General features: G+C 38.6%; 1 protein-coding gene across 3 annotated transcripts in view; it reads right to left on the reverse strand.

Annotated features, from left to right (window-relative positions):
- Positions 1–19188, reverse strand: part of LOC137503172 (uncharacterized) — an 86755-nt gene that overhangs the window by 28714 nt on the left and 38853 nt on the right. For 2 of the 3 annotated variants that reach the window (XM_068230666.1, XM_068230664.1), the window contains one exon: positions 11223–11318. In XM_068230666.1, coding sequence (XP_068086767.1) covers positions 11223–11318 — 96 coding nt within the window. Of the gene's footprint in view, positions 1–7099; positions 7205–11222; positions 11319–19188 lie in introns of those variants that run through there. The other variant, XM_068230665.1, reaches the window with a different exon arrangement.

Below are 19188 nucleotides of genomic sequence, written 5' to 3' on the forward strand. Positions count from 1 at the left end.
TTATTCCAGGGGTGGACTGACCTTATCAGAAATGATGGATATATTGGAAGCAGACAATGAGTTAGGACATCAGACTGAGGATATTTTCATTGAACCACCGGATGGTAATGTTGACAAAGATGAAGATTCAGCCAATGAAGATGAGGGAGGAATGGTTCATAACCTAACTGGACGTCAGCTGTGTGCTGCAGCTGAAACACACTTAGCAAACAACGAACGTATTGGAGGAGATTATGAACCCCTTGAAATTTCCTCTAGTACTTTCTCACCATCCATGCAGCCTACGGAGAAAAATCAACAACAGCAGCAACGTCAACAACAACAACCTGAAAAACAAGCTCCTGAGTGGATTCTAGAAAGATTAGCCAATCCAGCTATTTATGAATGGATTGACGGTGACTTAGAACGTGTTGATGTTCCCTGCCCTCCTCCTGACTACAAGGGCACATCACAACTTGACTTCCGCAGAGAAGTTGTTCAAGTTGTTCAAATGTATCTAAAACGCTATTGTGTCCCACAAAAGATTCCTGGGAGAGTAAGTGTTCCCTGAAATACAATGCCAGCTTTGAGATTTGATGGACTCAATCACTTTGTTGCAAACTGCAATAGGAGAAGATGTGCCAATGAAGGGTGCAAGTCATTCGGCAGAACAATGTGTCTGAACTGTAATGTAGGCTTAAGCGTAACATGTTTTGCTACATACCATACTCAGTAAGCTGTGTCAACAGGTTGGACCAATATTAACAATTTATTGTACCCTGTACAATGATAGCAGTGTAACCGTCCAGTGATACCATATGGTATCAGCTAATATCTCGTAAAATAAATAATTGTTTGAAAATATTGTGTTATTTTCCCAATTTGTATACCCTAACCATCGCAAATTAATGAAAATATATCATTAAAGTAGGAACATTTTTTTCTGGGCACTAATGGGTTAAGTGGAGTGGGAAACTTACTCCTGTTGTACGTGATAGTATTTGTATTATGAGAACTTCTTGTTTTTGAAAATGTTATTGTGTTCAGAAACCTTACTTTGTACGTAAATATTACTAGATGTAATGCATGTGTGAGATTTTATTTTTTACAACTTCAGGTCGGAAGTTATATTTATGTACACTGTATGTGTTATTTTAAGGTGTAATTTGTGTCTTCAATAAACAGCTAATCATTCCAATTTTATTTAAAATATGTCTGGCTCCATGGCTAAATGGTTAGTGTGCTGGCCTTGGGTCACAGGGGTCCTGGGTTCGATTCCCGGCAGGGTCGGTAATTTTAACCTTAATTGCTTAATTTCACCGGTGCAGGGGCTGGGTGTATGTGTCGTCTTCATCATAATTTCATCATCATGATGCGCAGGTCGCCTGCAGGCGTCAAAATGAAAGACCTGCATCTGGCGAGCCAAACTTGTCCTCGGACACTCCCGGCACTAAAAGCCACATGCCATTTCATTTAATTTATCTAAAATATATAAGGTAGAACTTGTGTTTCATTTCAGTAGTAAATTTCAGCAACACTGTGAAAAATGTCATTTATTTTAATGTAAGAGAAAGTCTCGTGCGACCACTCACGTTACATTTCAGCTAGCGACCACTCGCGGGTAAAACCCACAGTATTTTCTCCCACCACACCTCTTTCCAAAGAAGTGGACAGTGCTTAAATCATACAAATATTATTGATCACAGTTCACAAGAATCAACCCCCTCTGTATATACCACATTAGCAGGAAGTCCAAAAAGAACAAAGTGGTGTGGAGACAGCTCTTATGCAGGTAAGTTTTGTACAACTAATGAAATCCCAACCACAAATGAAGTGGATATGACTTCAGGACATGGTAAAATATGTCATACTAGAACAAATCAAACCCAGTTCATTGAAACAGACGACATGCCTTGAATTTAAGACAGAAATGTAAGGTAATCAACTAACTTTTAGGCCTAAATATACTGATTTTCACTGTCCAAAGAGACGTAATAGCTGACTACTTCTACCCACCACTGTCCATCAAAGTGTCTTTCTGCTGCCATATTAGCATATTTTTTGTATAATCTGTTACTTCTAATTCAAATGCTACACTATACAAAAAGCTCATAACAGGGGGCACTCTGTAATATTTCAAAACAATTTACAGGACTGTTTGAATCTGAAACCCAATGACATTGTCGAGACTACTTTCCCTCTCTTCGCTCGTCACTACCACTAGCACTATTTAACATTGGATGGCTTATCCCAGACCATGGCATTATTATTATTATTATTATTATTATTATTAGAAAAGCGCACGAATGTGCATTACAAAGATTATTGACCGTTTTAGTCTTTGCTATAATCGCATAGAGATTTGTTGTTGTTTTTACATCTTGTGATGTGATATATATCACAGAACTAATCACACAGCGAACACTCACATTTTTCATTTGGGTCATGATAAGACATATTTTTACATATTTTATGGTGGTACCTGTGTATTGCTAGTTTTATTATCACATGTCTTAGCTTCTGGTTGGCGTTCGTCCCATTTCGATCCAACATGGCATCTGTGCTGTAGAACTCTAGCGGAATTTCTTCTCTCTTCTTCCGCCTCTCCGCTAGGTGTGCTTCTACATTCGTTGTGGAAGTCAGTAGTAGTTTTGTCCTCAGTTCCTCAATAAGGAAGGGTTCCCATGCTAGTTCGTAAGTTAGGCGGGAACGCGTGTATTTTGAGATGCCCATTATGGTCTTTAGGAATTTTGCCTTAACTCCTTCTATGGTAGCCAGGTCTATCTTTGTTAGTCTTTCCCATATCAAGCGGATTCCATAGGTGAGTAATGGTAGGATCGTTGTGTCAAATAGACGCATAGCTGTTTTTAAGGGTAACTGCTGTAGATTGTTGATGTCGTACATGGCTTTCATGGCTGCAACTGCTTTGTCTTTTATGTGAAGTCTGCAAGGTTATTCCCAGGTATTTGAATGAGTTTGATATTTCTACTTTGCCGTCTTCGTACTCTACGGTGTCGTTTGCTGCATTTCGTCCGCCTTTCCGAAAGACCATCTGCTGAGTTTTTGTCCAGTTTATTTTCTGAATAGTCAGTGACAAGTATCTACAGACCTTCAAACTGTATGAAGTGTGTATTCCCCAGGTAAAAGTGTGTGTCTTATACTCCACAAAATATGGAAAATAAAGAACAAAGTAGAATTTATGGATATTTGAGAACCTTAGGGTATAATTTGAAATTATAATTTACTGGCAGTACTACAAAAAAATTACACACACAAAAAAAGTATGTTAACATATGTAGGTCTAATGATTTCATATTAATGTTCCTAATGTGTGAGGTAAAAATACACTGAAAGAAAGGAAAAAGGAAAATTTGATTGGGAACATTGGTAATCAGCAACAACTGAACTAAAGAAAAAGTGTGTTAGGAAAAACTGTTTCCAGGAGAAAAGGATAGCAAAAAAAAATATCAGAGAATCACCTACCAAACCCAAGTTCAGGAAATCCAGATCCTTTATCAAAACTAAGTTAGGAAATTTTCAATATTTTAATTCAAATTCAAAATGGCCCTGTTCAAATAGTTCAAAACCATCACAAGACATCGTAACAATATCCTACAAAACAGGCAGACAGACTTTGTACGTAATGTTCAGAGAAAACCTCAAGTAAAACACAAATGTTCTATTACAAACTGTGAGGAACATTCGGGTTGACTGTCAACATGTGGAAGTGCATAAAACATTTCAGTGATGGGGAACACTTTACCCAGTGGATGGATGTGATTAAGAAAATGCAGCAATCTCTTTAAAAATTCACTGTTACAGCAGTTTAGCTCAGATTTTTTCTAATCTTTACAGCAGAGACAGTTTACATTCCTTATCTTTATATTCACCTTATGGTGTAGTAGAAACCCTCCACATTCTGCATGGAATGAAAGTGACATTCTCATATTTGTTTGCGTCAATTCACAATGCAACAAAAACTAGGATATTGTTGCCTCAGGAAATTTCACCAGAAAAACCACAAACAATAGTTCAAAGATTCATTCATCACAAATCCCAGGTTAATCTCACGATTAGTTCATGAGAAAGAGGGCATATAATTGGCGTGTTTTGTCGCTGCACGAACCATGGCTTTGCTCAGTTTAGTCTGGTGGAGTGCTGTTATCATCTAATTTATTAAGTTTAATTATTTCTTTTTCATTCAAACTAAACCGTGCCATCCTTCTGCACCATGCAGTATCGTATTTCAAAGTGACAGCGGGTTATATAAATATGATTCCTAAGAGGTTTCAAGACATTGAAAGAATTATAGGAATTCTCACGAAATGATGTCGACATTCATACCAGTGAAGAGATGGCAATCAATCTACATAACGAAACATCCTGTATTGAATGCAGCAGAAATCCTACATGCTCTCAACTGGAAAGAGGTCAGACTCTTTCAAAAACTATAGAAAAGAAAAAATATGCACTGATTTGGACTGATTCATACATACAAGGCAAGCAGAGATCTTCACTTTCAAAAATATACCTTTTGTATTTTGACAACTTTAAAACATTACAAGCTAGAACAAAATGAAATTAGGCCTGCACAGATCTGTACTATGCATAAAGGTCAGCATCAAGGGGTTAACCAAGTGTGACAGATGCTAGGATATCAGCAAGGATAGTGTGAACACCACCACGCACAACAATTTGGGTCAGTGGAAGATCTGCTCTGCATTTGTGCCATGCAGCAGAAGGTAACACAAAAGGAAATTGTTGGAGATTCATCGACACATGTGATCGATGATATAGGTGTTGATTCCCATAGGGAATCTGAAATATTTGTCCCAAATGAGTAAATTTATAATACCAATATAAATGGTCCGTTATTGGACATTATAAATTTTCCAGCTAACTCATTCCTGGTTGCCAGCGTTTCACCCTATGGGAATCAACACCTATATCATCTGACAGCCAAGCAGGCATCAATTTTTGGTAAAGAGACAAAGTGTCTCATAGTGCATTGTCACTGCTGGTGGCTCCAAATAGCCTACGCTGTGGCCTCCACGGTATGCACTTGCCGGTGTCTTGGTAGGTGTGCTAGGTACCAACTGATGAGCCCAACCTAGCTCACTAGGGCAAAACGCTGGCAACCAGGAATGAGTTAGCTGGAAAATTTATAATGTCCAATAACGGACCTTTCATATTGGTATTACATGTCATCGAGGTAAATCTTTTCTGAAAACCATCATCATAGGCGATAAGAGCTGGTGCTAGCAGTTTGATTCCAGAAATCAAGGAACAATCAATTGTACGGTGTACATCGGATTCCCTTCATCTAAAATTCAGCCACCTCAAAACTTCTAGGACAAAGATACTTTTGATCTATCTTTTTTGACGGCAATAGTATTATCCACCAAAAATTCATACCAGAGGGTCAAACTGTCAAGAAAGTTTTGAAATGGCTGCCACTATGTGTGTTCGGCCTGAGTTACTGGAATCTCCTCCACGACACTGTGATGCATGCGCAACTCTTCTCGAACATCCACCGTGCACCCGGATGTGGCGCCTGCAGCTCATTCTCGTTTCCCCTGCCTCATGGCATATTGGACATCCAAAGACTTGTGAGATCAGTGCTTTGGTCAATTCCAAAAAATGCTCTTGCTGCCAGTTGCCAAGACTGCATTATAGCCAAGAGAGTAAAAATATTTTGTATGTAACTTCAGGTATCATTCACCAGACTTTTCACACAAACCTTGTAGAACAGTCGTCAGTTGAATTCATGAATCTAAACTTTCTAATTACATAAAATGGGATTATTTTCGATGATTTTTGCAGTTTTCCTTAAACCACAAAGGAACAAGTACTTGATCCACTTTTAAGTCAATCCTGATTGTTTGGTGTAACTATAAGGAATGTAATTACAAAGATTATACTATCAGTTATGATCCTCCAAGGCGCATGGGCCTATCACTGCTGGGTTCCGTGGTTCAAATCCCCGTCACTCCATGCGAGATTTGTGCTGGACAAACGGGAGGTGGAACAGGTTTCTCTCTGGGTACTCCAGTTTTACCTGTCATTTTTCATTCCAGCACAAAAAATGCAACACCCAAGAAATTATGTGTAATTGTTGTTTAATCAAAGTAAAGCACTTCAACCAATTTTTTAAGATGGGGTATACTATTGGCGAGCAAGCAATGAAGTGTTGATTGTTTATTGCACGACCCTCCACTGTTTCTTCTCATGCAACCCAGAAACACATCGCTGGATGTGAGCCAATAATGTTTTCCTGTTCTTTTAGCGCTTATTGTTATACCCTTAATTGTTCCCCTTTCAATCACACGTGTTGTAGGACCTTTCTGTGATTGTCTTAATCAGCTTTCTGAAGTAAACATGCTGTTAAGCACTGAACAAGCTGCGAAAGCTGTTGCTTCAGTAGAAGATGGTCGCAGCATGCATTACGTTGCAGAAGTGTTGCGGATTACACCTTCCACGATTTCCAGAACTGAACGAAGGTACAAGGAAACTGGAGGCTTTGCAAGATGACCAGGATCAGGCCCAAGAAGTGTAACATCGGAGAGAGATGGCCACTTCTTACAGCTTCAAGTTCTCCGCAACCATCACACCACCACCATTGAAGCATGAAATCAACTCCACCAAGTTCAAGGGATCAATGTTAGTGAGAGAACTGTTCAAAGAAGACTAAAAGAAGCCAATCTTAAGTCCAAAAGGCTTTGCACATTCTTATTCAGGATGCCTTTTGAGGGTGCTTCTATGATGGTGTCAGCAGGAATCAATGCAGGTAGAGGGACAGATCTGGCCTTCGTGGGGAATGGGAAACTTACTCCACATCGGTATGTGAAGGAAACCCTTCTGGGACATTTTGTACCTTATGCTCCATTTATTGGTGATAATTTTACACTAATGCATGGCAATGCATGTGCACATATTGCAAGAATAGCGCAAGAGTTCTTGGATGAAAAAGGGATTCGTGCTATGGCTTGGCCTGCCGGAAGGTCCTCCTTTGAGTTCTATTTAGCACATTGGAGACCAGCTGGAGAGAAGAGCCCATCAGCACTATCTAGAGACCCTATAGCACCTATGGAACACCCTGCTGGAAGGATGGGAGACGATTCCTCAAGGGGACGTTACCGCATTAATCAGGAGCATGCCTGAAAGGTATAATGCCGTCACTGGTGCTTTTGAAGATGCAAACAGTCCCAGAGATTGTCTTCAAGATCTGTGAAGTGTATAACATCAAAATATAAGTGAATTACTTTTATGAGCTTACTCAATATACCCTTGATATGTGTATCTCTGGCTTATTTTTTTCTATTTGTTTATAATCGTCTTATCTTTCCATTTTTAGACACTTAGATGCAACCGAACCACAATATTCTATCATAAGATAGTTTCATAAAAGTGTCATAAATTTAAAATAAATTTCAGTTTTGAAAGAAATTGAAGTGTTGAGTTTTTCATGCCACTCAGTGTATAAGATTTTTACCAAAAAAATTAATGTTTTATGTGACATTGCCTTTAAGTAACATCCGACATGTCAAAAATTTTATGATGTTGTATTATTTCAGAAACCTAAACAGTAAAGGGAAATCCCCAGCACACGACTTACAAAATTCTGACCACTAATGATGATGATGCTTGTTGTTTTAAGGGGCCTAACATCGATTCTGACCACTAGCAAGCTTCTCTCTCCATGTGGGTGGGCATAGTAGAAAAACACTCATGGTATCCCCTGCCTGTTGTAAAATGCAACTAAAAGGGACTCCAGGAGCTTGGCAACCATAGGGCCCTTAGCTGAGGCTCCTCACTTTCATCGATCCTATCGGACTTCCCTTGGTCAACTCTTGTTCTCTTCTGCCCCCGACGATATTAGAGGACTCGAGGCTTAGGGAGTCTTCCAGTTTCATGACCTTCAAGGTCCTTGTCTTTCTTTGGCCGATACCTTAATCCTGTATCCCTTCCATTTCTCTCTCTGATTAGTGTTATATAGAGGATGGTTGCGTAGTTGTACTTCCTCATAAAACAATAATCACCAGCATCACCACTAGCAAGCTTCCAGTCAAGATGGGTGAACTGACTCTGCTCTTTGGGTTCATCTTGTTAAATTTATTCTCTAGGGTTGAGGTGTCCTGTACTTCTCTTCCTGTATCTCTTTAAGAACTTGACCGAGTATATCAACACTGTTATGCTAGATGAAGCTTCGGCTCATGCTCACAACTGATGTTGAAACTTACACAAACTTATCCTAACAGAACATGAGTTCATATAAAGCACACAAAAAGAACTGATTTCAATTCACGTTTGCTGACAAAGTGAAGATTTATCACACTTTCAGTACCAGGTGATACAATCATCAAATGCTCCCATTTAAGAAGAGTGTGCCAGTGCCTAGCATTATCACAATAATACTACAAACCTTGACTGTCAGATGTTGAGATAAGAGTTGCATGCTAAATACTTGTTCAGAAAAATCAATTTCACATTTCTATGAAGATGAATCCTTGTCTGAATAAACCCCATTTTACGGTATGTTGAATTTTTGCTAATACTGATCATCAGTGGATGGAAACAGAGTTTGTGTCAGACCAAGACACTTTCAACATGGACCCTGGCAATGAACTGGGTATTAATGCATAGTACATACCTGAATTTTGTACCATGTAAAGGTATCCCATCCAAATGAAGGTGACAATCAGTAAGTACATATTTAAAGTATTTTAATGAAAAACATAAAAAAATGTATGAGAAAACTCTTACATTCAAGTTTCCCCAATAAGCCTATTCAAGCAATAAAAATTAATCATTCAATGTGACTACTGAAGCCATAACTTAATAAAGTTATATTTGAATTACACAATTTACCTATTTAGGAATAGTTCAGTAGCCCTGAAAACACATGGTCCAAACTTGCTCTCCATCTACCGCCTTTTCACAGTACAAGTGACACATTAGCATGCGTCTCTTCATCTAACCAAAAATTAGCCCAAATTTCCAGAGAGGTGAAGAATTTCTATCGTTTCTATTACAAGAAAAATAATGCAGCTAGGAAAATTTACATTTGAAAGCAACATAACAAATAAAAATCTTGCCCTAACTAACACTTCATATGTTATCTGATTCATAAGCAGAGTACCGGTATTCATCACTGTCATCTACTACTTAACCCACTTCTCCCGACAAAATATCCAAGATATCACTACCATTGAGCTGGCATGAGGACATATCTGTACAATAACACAGCTGACAGCGTCAAATATTTGACACACTCAGCACCTGGCACATCGAGTTCTTCGGTAGAGGTCACGGCAAGGAGAAACTACCCTTTTTATCGTTTCAGTTTAAACTTCCCAATAACTGCTGCGTTCTAGTGGACACCAGATAAACTACAACCTCCAAGCTAGGGATGGGAACTGTATGCAGCTGCCCATAAACATGCACAAAAATCACCCCCCATATAGTATATGGGTGCCATCCTCGACCAGCAAAGCAGTGCGTCCACATCCCGTCTGGGCACAGTGTTGAGTGTATTAATAATAATTATCATTATTTAGCTGAAAAACAAATTGCAGGGTTAAAATTAATTGCTAAGAGACGAATGAGCAGCCCAGAGAAGTTAATTGTTAATGATGTGTAGACAGCATACAAATGTAAGATTGCTTTATTTTGAAGTTACATCAAACAATTTAACAAAAAATGAGATTTTGATACCACAAATAGAATTTCTAAAAACCTACTTTACTAACCCCATACAGCAAATCATTACATAAAAATATTACAGTTTTAATACTTGTGTGTTATTTATAATAGATGATAAAATGGTATATACTGTTGGATAAAACATTCTAACATCTACAGCATATATAAACATGCTGCTATTAACATACAATTTATTAGAAAAAACAAGGCAAATTTTGTCAAACTGTGGACACCCTGTTAGAAGAAGTTAGGTGATGTTTTCATGTTACCATTGACCATCTAACCCAGTTTCATCGCATCAGTACCGTTGATACACCAGGTTACATTCAAAACTGTGGTAAATTGTCCTTACTTGTAACTACTTATAGCCAGCCTGAGTGACTCAGTGGCCTTCTGATCCCAACTGCTCAGGTTCGATCCTGGCTCAGTCAAGTGGTATATGAAGGTACTCAAATAAGTCAGCTGCATGTCAAAAGATTTACTGGCACATAAAAGAACTCCTGCAGGACATAATTCTGGCACCCTGGTGTCTCCAAAACCCGTGGGACGTAAAGCCAATAACATTAATATAACTACTTATATATTCTATTAGAGCATGATTACTGGTATCCTCAAGTTTACTGCTTTCTATGGTCACTCCGACAGGTTTCACTGCATTCAGTAAGGTCCCTCCCTAAGAAGCTTCTTTATTGTAAAGATATATCAAACAATTTAACCAAAAATGAGATTTTGATACCACAAATAGAATTTCTAAAAACCTATTATACTAACCCATACAGCAAATCATTACATCAAAATATTATAGTTATAATACTTCTGTGTTATTTATAATAAATGATAACATGGTATGTACCATCCGATAAGTCTCTATAGGATAAACAAACATAGCAGGCTAATGATTTGTGCATGATATTTTATATAACGCAGGTAATTCCCTCAATTCACAATATCAAAGCTTCCAGCAACAGCTTATACAAAATTCACACTACTGTCCTAACAACACGCTAACATGCCACTGCTTCAAATAGGCATTGGCAATGATACCAGCTACCACACACCACATACATTGCAAAGAATCTTGGAGCTATATAAACTGGTATATGGGACAAAACAGTGGGCCTTGGAACAATGCTAGCAGTCACTGGATATTACTGTACCCTTTGAACTACTTGAAGAAAATTAGAATATTTTGTATGAAATGTGACAAGCCCATAAAAAGAATTACTGATCAGGGATCCTAAGACTCAGTGCTTTAAAATGAGAGCTCTTACAATGAAACAAGTTTGAGAGTTTTCTCATGTTATTCTAGAGAGTGTCAATAACAGAAAGTCAGAATTCAGAAACACACGGTATTAGTAACAATGATAGTACCTCCCATAAACAGTGAATGTTCTTCCCAAAGGAAAGATGAAAATCGTATAAAAATTATATTTCCCCTATGATCTTTAAATGATGTGCACTGAATGCTTACTGAAATCTTTTCAACTGTTTTCTCACTATTTCTATTATCAGACAATGACTTATCAAATTATGTACATTACCTCAAATGAGTCTTTCTGGGCTGGCCCTGGTTCTGTTAAATCTGAGTAGGTTTCTTGTTTTAGAGGTTTCATTTCTGATACAAGTTCAAAGTTTTCCTGTGGAAAAAAATACATATTAGGGATGCTTTCCATACACACAGCTGTCAATTCAGCCACAACAAATGAGCATCAAGTGGCAGTATTTCACACAGAGGGAAGCAAACTATCCTGCTTGAATCCTCAGGGACAGAGCAATTACAACATACATAAAAAGAAATTACTGTGACATCAGGTACACAAATAATGATAATATTCTACTCATCCTAAACAAGAAAATACTTAAAAAATTCAGCAAACAAACTTTAGAATAGTAACAGCTCAGCTCAGCTGAAGGACAGGTTGGATCCTAAACAGGTCAACAATCAAGTGCCATTGCGAGCCTACATGAGGAGTCAGTTAGTTCCTGGCCAGTCAAGTTTATCTGCCAAGTCCACTGAAATGTATCTTTCTACTATTTCTTTTACATACAAACATGTCTTATGGTGATGATGGAATAGGACTAGGAAGAAGAAGCCATGGCCTTAATTAAGGAACAGAAATGGGAAACCACCTTTAAGGCTGAGGGGCTGAAACTCACTGTGTCTCCAATGAAAGCTGACAGTTACGTGATCCAAACCTCGCTTAACCCCACTGAAATCTACAGTGAGTTTCTCTAATCGCGCCCAGCTTATCTGCCTTCTGTAGACTCATCACTTGCCATTACACAGCGCAGGGACAGCACGGGAATACCGACACTTCGCTGTTCAGGTCTGTGCTATTGCTCCAAATGTTCTCGAATTGTGAAGTGTTACTTTGAAGTATAATTCACATAATGCCTCCACATGTGTAAACGGTATTTATGTACAATAATTATGTGAAAACAGAGTCTAGCAGGGAAGTCGTTAGGCGATTCGTAACATAATTTCCGGGTATATACCCTTCACATAGAGAGATAGTGCGGAAACTCATAAACAAATTGAGAGGAACCAGTTCTTTAGTCGATAACAAGCAAAGTATTAAAAACGTGTACTTAACGAGGAAGAAGTAAATGATTACACAATTAGAAATAGAAAAGGATTTCCACCTATAGATTATGCAGTAAATGATATCACAGAAAGATTAGAAAATACACCTACGAAGTACCTAAGGTAACGAGGACAAAAAGCCATGGTTTCAAGGAGCTCAGCATGGTGGGCTATGAAAGTATTAAAATTTGAAACCATACAATGCCAGAAATGTGTGGATGCAGGAGGAGAAAATTTCCAACATCTCCTGTCATAAGGCAGGAGCTTACTTTCCTAATTCTTAATTACTAATTTTCTTATTTCTTATTTTCTTACTTTTAATTGTTATCTCATGTCATGCACGGATAAAGTGAGCAAAGTGCTGACCCTGTTACTATGCTGTGGAGCGGGGAGTGATGAGTCAACGGAAGGCAGATTAGCTGGCCAACCAATGAGAGAAACTCACTGTATACGCCAAAGAATCTAAATAGTGACACTTCCAGACCACTTGTTACAGGATCTAGCTGTACCGAGAAGGCACTGCTCACATCCCTCACAGTATCATATTGTCAGAGCAAGACCCAAACTTGTTCTAGCCCATACCACAGGACATAGCGGACAGAATTTGGGAAGGAAGTAATCATAAACATAACACCTAAACCACATCAGAACAAATTCTATAGGTAGTTTGAACCACTTCCAAGTGTGAAATCTGTTGTGAATCCTTTGCCTTACAAATACAAATGCTGCTTCTTCAGCAAAGAATTTGTTTACGGAGATATTTAAATCCCATGAAATATCTGAATCACTTTCCCTACTCATGTTCTGCTGAGCTCACGCCTGGTACTTACTGCTTTGAGCCAGTTCTGTTAACAATAGCATCTTTCAGTGGTCTAAAATATAAACATAAAAAATGAATGTGAAAGAAGCAACCTTATCACAGTCATGTTGTAGGGAAAGATGTGTTGGCTCTGAGCAATCAAATACGAAATGTTTTACAATTGTAAGGATGTGATGGAGTGCTCTCTGAAGAACCGTGAGCATGCAAATTCAGGTAAAAGCCTCTCTCCTCCATGATCATCAATGACATCTGCTATTTCAGCAACTCCCTCGCAATCTGTTAGGAGACCTTTAACTTTACTGCTTGCATGAAACCTGATCAATGTTGGGGTACGGAGGAGGGACGAGGGAGGGGCTGTGGTCACAACCTAATACAACTAAATTTACTAGAAATTTTTTACAGGTTGTTTTATCTCACTTAGTTTACAAATGAGTGCATGTATTGTTCAACCTATTCAATACAATCAGTACCACATTATGTGGTTAATTAGGCATAAAAAATCTTAATATTATGGGGACATGTTTCGTCTTTCTTATTGCTGTTTTCAATACGGACCAAAAATGAGAGTGATGACTTGTAAAGTTGTTTTATGTCACATTGAAACAGGTAGGTTTTAAGGCAATGAAGGGACAGGAAGGGGCTAGGAGTATGAAGGAAGCAGCCTTTGCCTTACTTAAGGTACAGCCTGGTGTGAAAACGGGAAACCAAGGAATACCATCGTCCAGGCTACCAACAGTGGGGTTCGAACCCACTATCACCCAAATGCAAGTTCACAGCTGTGCAACAATAACCACATGGGCAACTCACTTGGTCATTTCCTAGAAAAATGTTCAATAAGGTAAGTCTATGCCTTCATGATAGTAGTGTATGAACGTAGAGGAAGAATCAAGAGATCCAGAAAAGGGAGAGGGGAAGGAAAAGAGAAATTTAAAGGAGTGAAGAGTGTTACGATTGAAGGATGGAGTGCGACTGGGATTTAGATGAAACTAAGGAGTGGACATGCGAGAAATCGAGTGAGCTATGTACATTATTTTACAGGTATGTTTATAGTGTTATAACACACTTTGTATGTTATTGTGTATGTTACAGGTATGTTTATAGTGTTATAATTTACATTGTATTTGCTGTGTGTTTGACAGACTGAAAAGCCTTTGTTACATATTGTAGTAAGAGTTGATTCTTGGAAAAGAAGTGATATTATGTATGTGCAAATTTTCTCATGAAAATGGAATGTATAAGACAGAGACAGACTATGAATGGTAGGAGGGGGAGGATTCATACTGATGAAGGGAGAATTTGTAAGTTACAAAAATTTTAAGGATACAAAACATGAAATTCTATATTTAATGGTCATTTCTGCAGATAATAGTCAATGTGACTTTTTAGGTTGTACTGACCAGGAAAGTGTGGCACTTATGCCCATCCAGAGTTGTTTGATAAGATAATTAGCCACACAGGGAAAGACAAAGAAAGGAACGTGATTGTAGCAGTTTACCAAATGTTAATTGGCAAGGGCAGCCGAATCAGAAAGTGATGGAATCAACTAGAGGAAAAAACATTCTAAATGCAGTGCTGATGAAATCATATGAGCTCTACAGAGAAACTGAAGTGATAGATAGTACGAGTGATCATGGAGGTACTTTTCTTTCAGTTACAAGTAAATATGATAGAAAGGAAGCTGAATTTAGCAAAGAATTCAGTTAACATTAACATAAAGGAAAAATACTTTGCAGTCATATGAATTTTAGGGGAAAATGGAACGGTCTGTATAGGTATTCTTAAGACAGAAAGAGGTTCTGAAAAGGACATTAGAGGGATCATTAAGTAACAAGTGTATTGTATATGCAAGCACTTACAGAAGGAAGAAGTATTTAATCAGGACCATATAAAGCTATCACAAAATCTGTACCTCAGAGACAAACCAACATACGTCACATTTCATGAATCTTAGAAGCATATAAACGCAAGTCAACTGTCATTTTATTTTTATGGCAATAAAATAATAATTAAACATTTTATGTGTAAAATATATTAGTGAATGTGTTTAGTGATCAAAATTACACAAAATATATCAAGAAAAATGGTGAATATTTATTGCTTAAGTCATGATGCAGCAAAAATGTTCCTTCAACTCCCATTTTTCCTCTCTCCTGTAAACGGCATATTGGGATCAAACTTAAACATGAGAGAGGCAGGAGAGAACTTGTGAGACCCGTGAACAGCTGAATTTAAAGCAAAAGAAAACAATGCAGAGAAGTATCCCACCTAGAATTATCTTCATGGTGAAAAGCTATTAAAACAAAAGATTATGGTTAACATGCTCAGCTAGAGATGGTTGAGGGTAATAAGCAGAAGTAGTTACATGGGATATGGACAAATCAAATCAAAACAGAATTTTGGAATAAGTTAGATGTGAAAGCCTTTGCATTACTGGAAACTATATATATTGACAAAGACCAAAAGGAGCAAAGATAGTATTAAGAAAAGGAATGGTAGACTGAGCAGTAGCCAGCTTAGTCAGAAATCATAATGAAAATCTAGTGAAGCCATCTACACATACAAGGATGAATTTATTCCCGTTCCCCTTCGATTGAGGGAAGGGTCTGAAGTAGTCTATATACAAATGCTCCATGGGGAGAGATGCTTGACAGAATGACCTTAGTAAATGAGGTGGGCTTACTGAGCAAGCAAGATTTACAAGATTTAACCATTTCTCTGATTTTGCCATCCATACTCTTCCAGATGAACATTTCCCTGATTTTCTCTCTGGTTTTGAAGATGTGCAAGTGCCTCCCTAATGGGGTCTCGTGATAGTACTTGAAAATCATGGGCACAAGAACAGCTGGAACAAGAACTTTTATCTTCTGATCATGCCTCGAAGGACAGCACAGAACTCCATTCCTCAGCACACAAGGGAAAATGTGTTCCTCAGAAGAAAGGGTTTCCATTACAAGAGCCTACAATGGATCTTCCAGTTGATATTTCTCATTATCACGAAACAACATAGGAGCAACAGTCAAAATGGCACTAACGCAAGAAGGTTCAGAAATGCAATTAGAAGAACTATACTCCTGTTCAAAGAACTTAATATCACCAGAAAACATGCAGCTTAACCCATCTGCAACCACATTCCCTGATCCTCTAATGTGTCAAACATCGAATTGAAAAGCAGAAATTCTGATAGCCCAAAAGGCGATGTGCCCACTACGACGAGGCCTAGCTAAAACCCAACTTAAAGCCTGATTGTCAGTTTCTAATTAAAATTTGACATGCTCTATATAAAGGCGGAACTTCTCTAAGGCAAACAGAACTGCCGGACCTTCCAATGGACAGATGGAGTAGTACATGGCTTCTTGAGCCAATAAGGTCCTAGACGCTTACGCAATAGGCTACCCTCCGAGTTCAGTTTCTTGAAGAAGGACAGCAGCAACACCAGATGAAGAGGAATTGGTATGAACTATGAATTTCTTACAGAAATCTGGGCCATTACAAAGAGCTAACTTGAGATCTTCAAATACAGCTTGCTGCGATGGCCCCCATTCAAACCTGACACCTTTCCTACAAAATAGGTTTAGGATCACTGCCCTATCAGCAAAGTTGGAAATAAGTTTCCTGAAGAAGTTCACCATGCCTATTAACCTAGCGATTCGTTTGACGTCCTTAGGCGGTTTGAAATCACGAATAGCCTGCATTCTGGAATGGTCAATAGTAACACCATCGGGCAACACAATATGCCAGAAGAATGACATAGAAGGCTTAGCAAGAGCTACTCTGGATAACTTAACTGTTAACCAAGCCTTACAGATAATAAAATTTAATGTCAGCAGCAGTCCAGTAAGGACAGTCGTGCCCGTTGGGAGCCCAAAATGCATGCGGTTGTATTCATACAGATTCCTATCAGTGGCGATGTTTGGATTCTTCTGTCAGAGGAATCTGATTATATGCTTGGTTAAGATCTAAGATGGTGAAGAACTCAGCCTTAAGAAACCATGAAAAACATGAATGAAGATCAGGAAGGGGCACTGATTGTAATACAATCTTATGGTTTAAAGCCCTGTAATCAATGACAGGCCTGAAGCCACCCTGAGGTTTCGGTATAAGGAAAATGGGCGATGAATACGCCGACTCTGAAGGTCGAACAATACCGTCTGTTAACAACTGATCTATGATCTCCTTAAGAGCATTCATTTTGGGTGGAGATAGCCCGTATGGAAATCTTACAGGAATTGAATCCCAATTAAATTAGCATATAGCGGGTTCCACCTTTTCAATACATATGCAATGTTGTTAGATGATATTTACAACATTATTTATTACAAATTACAATACATGTTTCGGTGTACAATTTTTAACACCATCATCAGCTGCATGGAAACTGTGTAGAAACTTGGCGGTCAAAACAATGAACAGCATAGTCATACTTAACTCCATATATACAGACAACAGAATCGTGAGTGCCATCGGTTCTGTGACCCATGAGTTAGCCCACTATATTTCATCACTGCTACAGCCAGAAACAGGGAAGACAGAACATCACATTAAAGATTCGAAACATTTCTTGCAAAAGTTACGTGAACTACGGGTGGACAAAGGCGACATCCTGGTAAGCTTTGATGTTATGTCACTTTTCACTAATATACCTGTAGAAGTAACACTTGCTTACATCGGAGAATACCTGTCTGAGGACTTGACCAATCTGGCAGCAGTTTGTTTAAAATCCACTTACTTCTACTACAAAGAGGATTATTACGAACAGACAGAAGGAGCAGCAATGGGTTCACCTTTGTCACCAGTGGCTGCTAATATTTTTATGGAACACTTTGAGTCTACTGCATTAACAACAGCGCCATTGAAACCTAAGTGCTTCTATCATTACGTGGATGACACATTTTCGGTCTAGCCACATGGAAGGGAAACTTAAAATTAATTTTTAGAGGACCTAAATTCCATGAACAGTAAGATCAAGTTCACAATGGAAGTAGAAAATGAAGGCAAATTACCTTTTCTTGATGTGTTAGTATACAAGAAGAATGATGGTACACTAGGCCATGCAATGTACAAGAAACCTACACATTCTGAAAGATACCTTTATAAGTCTTCACATCACCACCCTTCCCAAAAAGCAGCTCTCCTTCAAACGTTATATACTGCGGTGAATAATGTTGCAGACGACGATAACCGGTCAAGTGCAATGAGAGAACTGACAACGTCCACGAAGAAAAATGGCTATACATCTGGAGACATAACACGAGCTGTGAATATCAAGTAGCCTAACTTGAATAGCACCAATCAGGACTACAGCAAAAAGAAAAAGTATTCCTTCCTTCGTGGCAGGTATGACTGACAGAATAGGGCGCATTCCTAAGAAGTACAATATAATTCCAGTTTTCACCACAGACCGGAAGCTCAAATCCCTGTTTTGACCAAAGAGAAGCCACGTCTTGAAACACCGGGCGTATATGAAATTCCATGTGGTTGTGGTTGTTCATACGTTGGCATGACAAAAAGGCTTGTTAGCACCAGGGTGAAAGAGCACATCAGATCAGTAAAGAATGTCGCTCTTTCATCCTCCACGGAGAACGCTATAAGCCAGTCTGCCATAGCAGAACATTTCTACAGTACAGACCATGAAATCCTCTTTGACCAGGTGAAGGTCATTGCGCCTGTAAAAGACTTCTATGCTCGTCTTGTGAGGGAAGCCATAGAGATAGAGCTGCGCCCAAATAACATCAACAGGGAAGACGGCTTCAAGTTATCAAATACATGGAGACCTGTACTGCAGAAATACATGCATAACACCACCATGGCACAGCGAGACGCACTCAAACTGTCGACAGAGGGTGGTGCATCAGTAACTTCCCTCCCAACCACCACAGCACAGCGCCATGATCCTTGAGTCCAGTTAGTGGGGGTAGTCCGTGAATAGTACGGGCATGACTTCCATGTTCCTTCAGATAATTTCTTTGCTCACTGTCGGAGGTAAAACTTCACATGCCCTGATGAAGGCCAATGCAATTTGGCTGAAAGCTTGGCTTTATTATTAATAAATATATATATAGTGGCTTTAATGCAGTTCATTTATTTCTTTATTTCCTTATGTTAA

This window comes from Anabrus simplex, chromosome X (genome assembly GCF_040414725.1).
Source record: "Anabrus simplex isolate iqAnaSimp1 chromosome X, ASM4041472v1, whole genome shotgun sequence".
In the NCBI taxonomy this organism is placed as follows: domain Eukaryota; kingdom Metazoa; phylum Arthropoda; class Insecta; order Orthoptera; family Tettigoniidae; genus Anabrus; species Anabrus simplex.